This window comes from Martes martes (genome assembly GCF_963455335.1).
Source record: "Martes martes genome assembly, chromosome: 13".
NCBI classification, from domain to species: Eukaryota; Metazoa; Chordata; class Mammalia; order Carnivora; family Mustelidae; genus Martes; species Martes martes.
The window spans coordinates 55,873,353-55,886,127 of NC_137901.1; the positions used below are offsets into that span (position 1 = coordinate 55,873,353).

Genomic DNA, 12,775 nt, shown 5'->3' on the forward strand with positions numbered 1-12,775 from the left:
GGCGGGGGCGGGCAGGGGTAGAGAGAATCTTAAGCAGGCTCTGTGCCCAGTACGGAGCCTGATACAGGGCTTGATCTCACAACCCTGAGATCATGACCTGAGCTCAAATCATGAGTTGGATGCTTAACCAACTGAGCCACCAAGATGCCCCTGAAAAGTACTTTTAAGTATCTAACCAACACACATCATGTGTCCTAAAAGAAAGAAAGAAAGAGAGAGAGGGAGGGAGGGAGTGAGAAAGAAAGAAAGAAAGAAAGAAAGGAAGGAAGGAAAAAAGAAAAGAAAATGAAATGAAATGAAACTTCGTTAGAATGTGTTCCCATGATTTAAGGTTAGAAGTCAGTGCAAAGTGCCCCAAGCCCAGAGCCCCCAACAGTAGTTTCCATGTTTACCGCTGAACCCACAGAGAGAACTCTGGAGTTGTTAGGGCGTCTTTTAAGACTTATTATGAAAAGAAGGAAGGTTGAGGGACTGCATTGCAGCTGGACTCATTTGTATTATACTTTTAAACAGTTTTCCTATTTCAGATGGTAATGAATAGTGCATTTCCAACCCATCAATATTAAAGTGATTTCTGAGCTAATTTTAGAATGCTTTATTGCCTCATGAAGGAAGATCACCAAGCAAGAGTTAATTGCCCCCATTTATAATGCATCTAGCATTATCCCTTAAAGTGGGAATATCACTTCTTGCTGACTTCTTCAAATGACCCTTTCATTAAAGGGATGTGTCGAGTCATTTTAAAAGAAAGCAATTCATGGGGCGGGGGGGGGGGAGTGATCAAGTCTCCCAAGGTTTTTTGCTTTTCAGACTATGATTTTAGCATTGCGATGCAGGTGTTCTGGAGCTATTTAAAAAATAGTTATCTGCACTTCCAAATCATACTCCTTTGCTAGTAAAAACTCTATCTCGGTTTCAATTTGGAGCCAGGCTATTAATCAGACTGGCAGTAGGACTTCCTTCTGCTGTGTAATGGCTTTACAAGGAGCAAACATTAATTAAATCAAGATTGCCCTTTCCACTTACCTTCAGGAATTGCTCTGAGTGTTAAGAGTGATTCATTGGTCCTCCTAGTAATTGTATCAGCATTCTCTTGAACTCTGTTTGCTGTATTTTTCAATTCACTCAGTTCCAATGCGATACCTATTTAAAGGGGGGAAAAATGTTTTCTTAGGGTAGCCTACTCAAAAGTTGCTTAGGCAAGGGTTACCTTCATCACTTTGACCCATCTACAGAATCAACAGCTTTCTACAGACACCCCCCTCCAATACTGAAATTTTTCCAGCAAGACTTAGCACCACTCATTATAGAAAGTACGAGTGTTTTGGACTTCCTTGATCATTTTTTCTGTTTCGCTTGTTACCCTTCCCTCAAGTATTTCTTCTTGAATTGCATGTCCAATTTAATTAGAGCTCAGGTGAAAACTTGTATTTAAATCCCTCAGTCTTAATCATTCACTAACGTCCTGTTCACAACTTAATCTTGTCCACCTTTCTTCTCTGGGTTATAAAACCCCCAAGGTTGTCCTGTCCAGGTATCTTCGCCTGGTACCCCCTGCTTCCCCGGCTGGGGCCCCTCCCCTCCCCCCACCCTCTCACCACAGGGCAGGTGTTCAACTCAGCCTCCTTCAAGTCTGATCAAAGCTGTTGGATCAAAGCTTTTACTTTGAATATTTCTGTATAACACACAATCACATCTCAACGCTGGACACATAGTTAGAAAATGAATTATGGATAAAATACCTGATGAACATGATGGTTCTGCCTAAGGTTTTAATTGCCAGAAAGTTCACTGTTTGGTGGCCTCTGATATACCTTTTGCCATGTAAGCTGAAACCCCAGCCAGTCAATACAGATGCTAGAGTTTGTGTTTCATCTGCTTTACGGTCAAGTGTGAGGGACTTTCCATTCCACGAGATGACATAAAATTTAAATTGTGTCATTCCCAGATAAACAAAACCTATGCCCACACCCGGGCCCTTGGCTCAGACAGTTATGGGAGGATCCCTTAACTTGGGATCATGGAATTGTTCTTAGAGGGGTGTGAGCTTTGTTTTAGTCCACTGTCTACTCCTATAAGGACTTGATATTTTTTGTTAGAATATATTACAGTGAAAGGTGTATGTTTTTTTTCTCACACCACAGATTCCTGCTGCCATTTTGTGTGGTGTTCACTGGACAGCCCATACATGTGTGAAATCACTGTTTACTGAACCCTTTAGGAAGATCTCACTGCATTGATATTTATAAAATACAAAATTTAAATTTAAGTTATGTGATGTTTCTATGACAGGAACTTGGAATGTCATTGTGACAAAGAAGAGTTCATGTTCAAATTCCTCCAGGAAAGGAGAATGTTCCAGTGGTATGCTCAGAGCCTTCCTCACTCTGCATATCAATACAGTCTGAGCTAGAAACTTACCTTGATGCTTTCTGCTCAGGCTTTTGCCTTCTTTTAGAAGTCTGGAGCTGAGCTGGAGAGCCACTTTCCCCTTAGAAGCAAGGGATTCTGGGAACTGGAAAACAGGACACCTTAAACATGACAATGGTGTGGGGAGGGGGGCCCGTGTGGGGGAGGGGGGAGGGGCGGGCGGACTCCCACTGGAGATGGGGAGAGCAACTCTTTCAGAACAGCCTCTGGTCTAGTTCCAAACATGGGAGTCCACGAGCTAATGGGTAGGAACAATTTAAATTGTCCTAATTCGTGGCTGAGGAGAAAGAACACAAATCGTTTTTAAATATATAAAGACAAAACCCAGCCATTAAGTGAAGATTTCTCCAGAGAGAAAATGTCTCAAGTAGATATCAAAAAGTATTATCCTTTTGTTATAAGAAATTATAAGATTTTCCTCATTTCCAGATCACCATTCCCTAGTCTTTGTAAAGAAGTATTTACGACCTTAAGGGGTGTTAGGGTGGCTGAGTCGGTTCAGCAGCTGACTTCGGCTCAGGTCATGATCCCAGGTCAAGCCCTGCATCGGGGCTCTCCCCTCTCCCTCTGCCCCTCACCCAGCTTGTGCTAAAAAATAAAGTCTTAAAAAAAAAAAAGTATGACCCTAAGAAATTACAACTTGTATCACATGATGACAGAGCCAAACAGCTCTCACCAGACAAGAATGGTGACAAGCATGAATTTAAGCCACTGAGTCTTTGCTCAGCACCTTCTGGAACAATCTTCCACAGTGCCTAGAAAAGGAAGTCACACACTCTGGCCCCCGGGGCAGCTCTCACCAGGCTTGTCGTAGTCACCATCTCAAGAGCATCTTTTGCCACTCTCTCTGATTCTTCAGTCAGGCTCCTAATGTTGGAATGGACGTGCGTTGCGCTGGTGGCATTCAGGGACACGTGTCTAACGTTGCCAAGACCACTGTGTAAGCAGCATATTTACAGATGTTAGCACAAACTGAAGGAAACTTGCCCACTATTCCTGAAAGCTTCCGGGTCTCTTACCCTTAGAAAAGTTCAAGGAATAACAACACAGGGACTCCCCTCTAATTCCAAAGGTAATCTTCAAAAGTAGCTACGTCGTCATGGGAACCCTCAGAAGCACTGTTTCATTAACACCTGCAGAATGGACTATTGCTTGTTTCTCATGGTTCTAACCGTCCATAAGTTTCCACCAGCTGCCCTCAACATTCCTTCATTTCTGTGTAGCCCCCTGCATCTGTCTGGGCTACCACTGTGTGTCTGCCTTGGCTGTCATCTCTCCTGCTGCACACATGCTAATTTCCGAAAAGCTTCCCTAAGCATATATAAGGATGCTGAATCTTGTTCCTCGAAAGATAGATACCAATTGGATGAAATTCACAAGAGGATTTGGAGGAGGATCAGATAATATTTCAATCATCTGAACTTCACTCTTACAAGTGGGCAAATCACTTATGAAGTTGCCAACTGGTAATGGTGCAATTTCATCCGGCTCACTCTATCTTGAAAATGAAATCTGACAATTGACACATCTTTGCCTGCTGAGTAACTCACTTCATTTTCTCCCCAAGGTTATCAAGTTGAGGGATTTCCAAACCAGACACCAGCAGTTACTGCTTGATTGGCACAATCTGGTGATTTATAAATAAAAGATAATGATGTTACTTAACTTCGGGTAGCTTACCACATTGCTCTTACTAACCGTACTAGGCAATATGGGTTTTGTCCTAGCTATGTATGTAGGCAGAATACTTTTTTTCTCTTTTGAGAAAGAATGAAAGCTGATGAAAAGATAGGAGCGGAGTATCTAATTCCATTTTCTATTATGGATTCCTATGGCATGTGTAGGCGGTAATGCTTCATGCAACACATAATTTATGCAACATTCTATCTTATATCATTTTTAATTGCTTTACTTGTGTGAGCTAATCTTCTATGGCAGCATCCCTCAAATTGGAAAGATATTTATTTTCCCCTCTCACACAAAACACACCCAACATACAGCAGCACACACATTCCCAGTGAGTCCAGACTTTTTCTGCCTTTAACTGTAACAAACTTAAAAGAAATAAATTAACCAATTAACTCACAATATTGTGTAAATGTCTGGTAAGGATGAAATGCTAGTTCCTTCATTTGCTGTACATTAGATAACATGGGAATCTTTAAAAATGTGACAAAGCCCAGGTCACACAATCTTTGAGTGGGAGGAGGACAAGGGGACAAAAGCATCGGTATTTTTGAAATTCCTCCAGGTGATTCCAAAGTGCAGACAAGTTTGAGAACCACTGTCCTCAAGTCATGCTTCTCATTTAGAAGCGCTCTGTCACAAGTTGAGGACATATTTAACAAACGCTAAAAACATACATTAAGATAACTGTAAGACAACAGCAGGCCTTCAGGTAGTAGAAAATAAAGGGGACTGTGTCTTCTAGTGTGGGCAACCACAACTTCCAACCATGCGTAAAGCCGGCCAAATCATAGGCTCCAGAAGGACAAGATTTGTAAAAAAAAAATCAACGTCTTCATTCTGTCCAACCTAACAAAGCCATGAGCACTGAGTCATTACTTAACAAGGCCTTCATGGCTTGATATCATGGCAAAATATCTGACTCCTATCCAGTTCACTGTGCATTTTCCCATCGTATGAGGAAGGATAACTACCTTATCAGACATGGGAGGAAATCCTCCTTGCCACGTGCATAAAATAGGAGTCGTCGGTTGCAGACAAAAAAAGAGTGGCTCAACACTGTGAGCAAAGTAGCCATTCTTACTCTCTTTGCTCCATGGGATCACCTGCCCTGGGATTCCTGCCAAGTCTGCTCTCACCTGTCCAGAGCACGTGCTCGTCTCTGGAGCTCAGCTGCATGGTCCTCTGCTCTGTAGACGAGGTCAAGTGCTTTTCTTTTGGACATCTGCATGACCAGATCATCAACGTGGTGCCTGATTTTGGCAGTCCACAGAAGCAGCTCATCCCGGTGATGTTCTAACTGCTACGTGGAGAAATTCACATTGTGAGCACATGAGACTCTGTGGACCGATGTACCCATGTACGTGGGAACAAGGTGTGGGAAGAGGTTCTGAGCCAGACTTACTGCCAGCGCCTTCTGAGCCGCCTCGGCACGGGCGGTGACAGCCTCTAGCAATCTTCTCCCTCTGGCAATTAGCGTCGAGGTCAAGTTCTGTCCTTCTTGAACACGCCGCTTCTTTTCCTGGGGCCAAAAAAAAAAAAAAAAAAAACAAACCACCCCAAAAAAACACCTCACCTTTGAGGATGCTTCAAAAAGCAAGCCAGCGTCTGAATGTTAGTGCTTGACACTATGTGCGGGAGTTAGTAGGTGGGGCTCGTTTCTAAAGAAGCTAAAAATGGAATTAACGACATAGGAGCATTGGGCTCCCAGCCCTGAGAGAGAAGGAAAGAGCCCGTCCTTCTGGAGACTCACGTGGAATTCGTGAAGGTTGGCACGGACAATGCGCAACAGGCGGTTGGTTTCCCGGGTCCTCGCCTCTGCCTCCTTTGTCAGGTCTCCTGCTGTCTGCAGCTCACTGGTGTGTTTTGAAAGGAGGCTGCTCACTGCTGCTTTGAAGACCTCCAGCTCTTTCTGTGGCTTCTGGTAATTCTTCTGAATTTGTGATAACACATCTTCAGCAGCTCTGTTAGATATAGAAGGTGTAGGTAGTAAGTAAATGAACAACGACACTCCTCTCATGAATGGACAGCGGAAGACTCTGCATTTCTATCCCTTGTGTCTTCTTGCTGTCGAAAGGGGTACATCATCACCTCTTAAAAGAGGAAGTAATTTTCCTATGACAGTTATAGGCATGGCGTATTTGCACTTTATCCTTAACAGGCGATCTTTAGTCACGAACTTCCTAACATATTTTAGTAGAGGAATTCAAAGAAATCTTCTCTCCAGTTCCATCCAGGAAAACTGGGCCACGGTCTGTGGGTGGTGACAGCGGCCATCTTGCTTTTTAGTACAGCAAGAAATTGAAAAGAGGCTATCCAGTGATTTTCTTCATTTGTTATGAAGTTATAAATCTACCTAGAAGACATAAAGGTTTTCCTGCAGCTAGTTAAAAAACAGATATTATAAAAACTGAAAATCCAAATGCCAGAAAGATCTAACTTGTACCACTGGAAAGAGCAAGCTGTAAGAAATCAAAAGACATGTTTTCCTATTCTTCTGTAAATATGCTATCAAACCGCTTGTTTAAATCAGTTTTGAATTTAAAGTTACACAGAATAATACAATTTTCACACTATAAACCTTTGCAGGGGTTGAGTATATCCAATTAACTTCCTGCTTCAATTTGTGGGGAGAACTGAAAAATTTCATGGAAAATGCCTTGTAAGACACCCTCGGCTTCCATAGACAACCTATTGCTGTCCGAAGACACAACAGAAAACATTTTCCAAAGGTACATACTTCAACTCTGACATCGTTAGAACATCACCAGAACTTCGAACACTCTTACAATTTCTCATGATTTCTCATGATAATTAGGATACAGGCAATAAGAGCTAAAAGTACATGGGAAACATAAGTAAACCAATATATTTCTGATGTCTGACCATGGATCCCTTCATACCATTAAACAAAGAATCTAAGACCTCTCGATGAATGGCTTTACCACCTAACCTGTGATCATGGGCAATGATAGAATCATCAACGACTTGACGAAGATTAAAAACAAAAAACCTCAGCAGCGCTCTTCATTTCTTCCTATAAATTTTGTCCAATGAATAAAATTAAGCCAGTGTTTCTCAAATTACATTCCTCCACAGCCCTCACGTCCCGTGAGCTGGAAGCAGGTTCTAGGAGGAAGAGCTCTGTGGTGAAGTTAGGCCGTGCTCTCTCAGCTCCCCTCGGAGACTCACCACGCATGTCAGCGTACTAAAAGCTTTGAGAAGACTTGCCCTGAAGACCTTGCCTCTCCTGAGTGGACACTGCCTTTCCCAAACTTATGCAGTCACAGGACAGATTTCTTAAAGATTCTTATTTGAGAGACAGAAAGAGAGTGCATGTGCACACAAGTTGGGGGGAGGAGGGGCAGAGGGAGAAGCAGGCCCCCTGCTGGGCAGGGAGCCCCACGCAGGGCTTGATCCCAGGACCCTGCAATCATGACCGGAGCCAAAGGCAGATGCTTAACTGAGTCCCCCAGGCGCCCCAGGACACACTTCTTTAATGAAGCAGCTTTGGATAGCTCTGGGGACCAGCATGGAAAACAGATGGGGAGCAGAGCTAGGGGTGATAAGGTAAAACGTGCCATCAGGGGCACAGTGTGCACAGGGAAACAGCAGGCCAGATTCTGCTCTCCTTCGCCAGCCCTGGGCTGCTGTCTGTGAGCACTCCCACTGTTCCCTCGCTGAGAAGAGTGGCTCACGGCCTCAACCGCTTGTGCAAGCAAGATGGTTTAACACCTGCTTTCCTTCAGAGTCTGAAATTTGGCATATTCTAGGTAGAGGGTGCATACGGGGTCAGCCCCCAAGAAAAACCTTGGATGCTGAACTTCTCAATGGGCTCCCCCGGGCAGAAACATCACACGTGTGGTGTTGCATTTTCGTTGCCAGGGGCAGAGCGTGATGTGACCCCCTCAGGAGGGAGAGAGCGCTTAGGGAAGGCTGCATGGATTCTCCAAGCTCTGCTGTGTCTTTTTCCCTGTGTATCCCGCTATGTGTCCTTAATAGATGACCTAGAAATCTTGGCCAGGAGTCCTGAAGGTCCTTAGGAAAATTCTGACTGTGGGCATGGTCTTGGGGACACCAACACAAGCATGATAAGCTACTGGAAGGTGTGAGAAATAGTCTCACTTATAAGAATGCCATACTTCAGGTAAATGGCCAGTTTTCTAAGAGTTATAATAAAAAAGCAGATACATAGTTCCTAAAATTATCCATGAAATTTGAAATGGCATAAATACACAGGAATTATCTAGGGAAAATAGGAAAGAGTAGGCCAGAGAATACATTCAAATTAAAAAAAAATAAAAGTTAGCTTTAGTAATGATTGCACTCACAAGTTAAAGAGAGAGATCAGTGATCTTGTGGATAACTTTATTCCACATGGAAACAGAAGGGTTACAACAGAGAAAGGGCAGTGGAGGGCCTAGCAGGCAAGGCAGGTCAGAGGTGCTAAGGGAAGAGGGTGGGAGAGAAGAAAGAGGGTGGCTTCTCCCCTTCCTTGCAAATGCTTCTTAGAAAATGAGCTCTTCCCAATTGGACTATGAGATCCAAGTGGACAGGAAGGCTCTGCCCTCCTTTGTATTCCCAACTCCTAGCACAATGCCTATCACCTGGGGACTCTATCCATTTGATGAACAAAAGAATGAATGAATGATTGAACTGACCATGGAAGGTAATGGTGGGCGAGGACATCCCTACAATTGATTCCCAGGAATCTTCATCTTTAATAATCTCCTCCATCTTTAACAAGACTCTGATGCGCAGCCAAGGGAGGGAACAGTAAGAAGAGACAACATTGCGGGGAGGGGGAAGAAGCAGGGGGACCCACTGGGGAGCCTGGGCAAGCTGGAGATGGATGGAGCTGTAATCAGATACATGATATTTGCACGTAATCCTGGAGGCAGCGGGGAGCTAAGCATGGTTGGGAAGCGGAGCACAGCTGCACTGAGCCTGGGGTAACCACCTCAAGAATGGTGGGTCCCGGTAAGACCTGCGCTGCCTCCTTCTGCCATGCATTGCAGGGGAAGGAGGATACACATGAGAGGTCAGGATCAGGGGGAGCAGGATTATAATGGAGCAGAGGTCTCTGACCCAGCCGCTGACATTCCACCCACCTGTCTTTTCTGGACTGGGTCTCAAGTGGTTCTTCCTTCGGTGTTTGGTTGGAAAATCATTAGGTTTAGAGTGATACAGATGTTATCCTGGAGGTCTAACATGGGGCAAGGTGCTTAGAGTCTCTGGGTCTGTTTCCCCAAGCTAGTTCCTCCCCAACCTCACAAAGCAGCTAAGCAGATTAGGTGAGAAGATGAGAGAAGTGAAGTCTTCACGGCCCCCCTCCCCCAGCCCAGAGCAGGTGCTCCAAGATGGAAGCCCTCTTCCTCATTTCCTGGGACCTCGCCCTCCTCTCCTCTCCCCTTGTGGGCTTTGTGATTACTTCTGGGCTCTAACTGATGTTCTAGTGATTATTTTACTAGTTCTCTCTCCAAAGGCCACCTGACATTTTTTTTCACCTAACACATCAACGACAATGTCAAAAATCATATTCAATGATGAAGAAAGATGTAAGCTCAACTTTGCAGCTTGTTGCCAGTGGAAGTGTAAAGGAATTTTTAAATCTTTAAGAAAATAATCTGGAAATGCAAGTCAGGAGTCTTCAAAATGCAAATTCCATGATTTCACTTCTTATCACCTCTCTTAATAAGAGGATAGTGTAAAATAGAGGAAAAGATTTTTGTCTAAGATGGGCCATCACAATATTATTTAAAATAGCAAAATATATTAATATCGGTTAAATATGACACTACAGGAAATGGAACTATGATGACCTATTGTGTAACTGTTTAAACCCTACTGAAGATATTTATCATAACCTGCAAGAAAGATAGCTTGCGTTCCATTACATCAAGTAATAACTGCGAAAATACTAAGAAAAAAGCCTGAAAGGAAATACAAGCTCCGTGTGAGCACGTCTCTGAATTCTCTGATCTGTCACTGCATATGGTGGTTTTCCATGAGAGTTTGAACAACTGAGCTAAATCATTCTGGCATAACGTCAGTCTGTGTTAGAGCCTACAGCCCAGGGACTAGCCACTAAACTGTATTTTCTTCCATGAGAATTTACCACATTATAGTTGATCTTCAATAAATATAGCATCATGAGGTTCTTTTGTTTGTGTTAGATGGAAATGTTCTTCTAGAGCCACAGGGGAAAACCAAGCCCATGGCACAAAGATAGATATTGGCACTGACTATATTTTTCTCTGTTCAGAGTGGCTGGCACCCATCGTTTCGCTTACTTGACAATCGTGCCCCTCTCTTTCTGACATTCTGCTCCCAGTGAGAGCGTACTTTCCTTCCCCTCCTTGCACACATCTCCCTCTCCACAGCATTCAAACTCTGACCTCTAATTGATTGTGTCATGAATGGTATTTAGAAACTTACTTGAGTTCCAGTATGGCATTTTGGTACCAATGCATGAAATGCCTTTTCTGTATGGTTTCCAGCAGAGATGTAATATTCTTTTGCATATTCTGAAGAGCAGAACTGGGTAGCTGGAAATCTTCATCCAAGGTCTGATTTAGAGTTGCTGCTTTTTCAATCATTTCTATGGAGACAAGTCATCAATCACATAACAGGTCTCTCAAAAGTGAACAGCACTAAAATGGAAAAACTTAGAAGCTTCTTCAGCGAGGCGGGCTTTGTTCATCCAAACTAGCTTGAACCTCAGGCCAGGCAGGTCAGCCCATGTATCCCGATGCACTCTGGTGCATCAAAATACTCATGGGCTTGAGATTACTGGTTGACTTAATGTTGGTCTGCCCCAGTGTCCATAAACCTGTAAGGGCTGTGGTCGCCATGTTTACCTCAGCATTTCCTGCACCTGGCACAAACGTTTGCACATAGAAGCACTCGGTAAATATTTACCTCATGCATGAACCACCAGTACTCAATATTACTCTTTTTAATAAACACATTATTTCTTCCAATAATTTCCTTACCTTTGGCCCTACAAAGTCTAATTTGTATTGGAATTTGTACCTTATGTATCCTTAAACTAATCCAACAAGAAAAGCAAGGATATGTTTCTGGTGCCAGAAAACTACCAGCCAGATTGGATGAGACGGCCCAGTTGAGTAAGACTAAACTACTCTACTATAGTGGGTATACTTTGGGACCACATCGAAGCCCCAATTCCTGTCAACATCTATTCTGGGCAAAGGGGTGGGTGTTGAGAGTTTAGCTCAGCTGCATTCCATGGTGTTGCTGCCGTGGGATCCATTTTGTTTGGCCAAGAAGCCTGCAGTAACCTTGAACTGGACAGTAGTTCCTTATGCAAACCCGTGCCCTAGATAACCTTGGCAGGGTCACGAGCAAATGTCAGTTTTGTTAATGACTTCCCCAACAGCACTTGCGACCAACAGTCTTCCCGGCCCCCCAGGGCCTTCTGCTTGTGGGCCTCTTCAGTAGGACCTCCATGGGGCTTACCCAAACCCCCCTGTTTTGGTTCGATTGACCAACCCAGACTTAGCCTGGGACCCCAAAAGACTCCAATGAAGAACCTCAATAAAGGCATGTGTCCCAGGTCATCTCTCTTTCTGCCTGCACGCTGCCTTAACCTTCCCCCGACACGGCGGGTACTTCCTGCTGGACCTGTGAGTCATAAACTTCTGTATTTCATTTTCTCTTGTGGTCTGTTGTGGGAGCCTGGCTCACCACCCAGCACCCTGTGCTCCACTTAATAAATGTTAATCTGACAAATTCTTAACAGATGGGGAGGCACCATGTCCACTCGATCCTTAGGAACTAAATATAAGGCATTATAAAGAAAATAAAGAAAACGTCTTTTTTTTTTTTTTAACTTAAAGACAAACTCCCAATGAAAGACTATGATCCAGACAATTCGAGATCCCCAACTATGGACTATTCCAGGCCTTTGGCCCTGGAACATCTAGTGCAAGTCACACACATCTATTTCTATGTTTAATAAAGGGATCGGAGCTTTTCCCACCGAATAAGCACAAGTCAGACACTGACCCCCAACCACACACTGAGCACACTACCTTGGATATTTATCTGCAGCTTCTCAGTAAATGTCAGGAGGTCTTGAGTCTTGCTGAGGATTCTTTCAGTCTCCCTGGTTACATTTTGGCTACTCATCAACACTCTGGCGAGCTGACAGAAAATAAAGGCCCCAGGTTAGTTTGACTCAGACTGACACGCAAGCTTTGGTGTACCAGTTGTCTCTTAAAAAAAAAAAAAAAAATTATTTATTTATTTGACAGAGATCACAAGTAGGCAGAGAGGCAGGCAGAGAGAGAGGAAGGGAAACAGGACTCCTGCTGAGCAGAGAGCCCGACGCAGGACTCGATCCCAGGACCCTGAGACCATGACCTGAGCCAAAGGCAGAGGCTTTAACCCACTGAGCCACCCAGGCACCCCTACCAGTTGTCTCTTTTAAGCCACAAACTATGTCCCCGAGTCTGGAGTAAAGCTGTGCACCGATTCATGTAAGCCAAGTGAGAATTTCAGGGCGGAAACTAACGGGCTAATGAAACAATTTACTACTCACTCTGTGGGAGAAAAGACTTTTTTTTGTTGTTCTTTTTTTTTAAGGCTCTCAAACCACAACCGTCCTCGATGTCTATTGTGAAGACTTTATACT

At 43.8% G+C, this 12,775-nt stretch overlaps 1 protein-coding gene across 1 annotated transcript in view; it reads right to left on the reverse strand.

Moving 5' to 3' along the window:
- Positions 1–12,775, reverse strand: part of LAMA1 (laminin subunit alpha 1) — a gene marked incomplete at its 5' end in the record, with an annotated part of 156,939 nt that overhangs the window by 32,322 nt on the left and 111,842 nt on the right. Inside the window, 8 exons of the mRNA XM_080821508.1 lie at positions 1,027–1,143; positions 2,422–2,515; positions 3,231–3,366; positions 5,256–5,419; positions 5,522–5,638; positions 5,870–6,080; positions 10,555–10,717; positions 12,174–12,285. Coding sequence (XP_080677634.1) covers positions 1,027–1,143; positions 2,422–2,515; positions 3,231–3,366; positions 5,256–5,419; positions 5,522–5,638; positions 5,870–6,080; positions 10,555–10,717; positions 12,174–12,285 — 1,114 coding nt within the window. The remainder of the gene's footprint in view (positions 1–1,026; positions 1,144–2,421; positions 2,516–3,230; positions 3,367–5,255; positions 5,420–5,521; positions 5,639–5,869; positions 6,081–10,554; positions 10,718–12,173; positions 12,286–12,775) is intronic.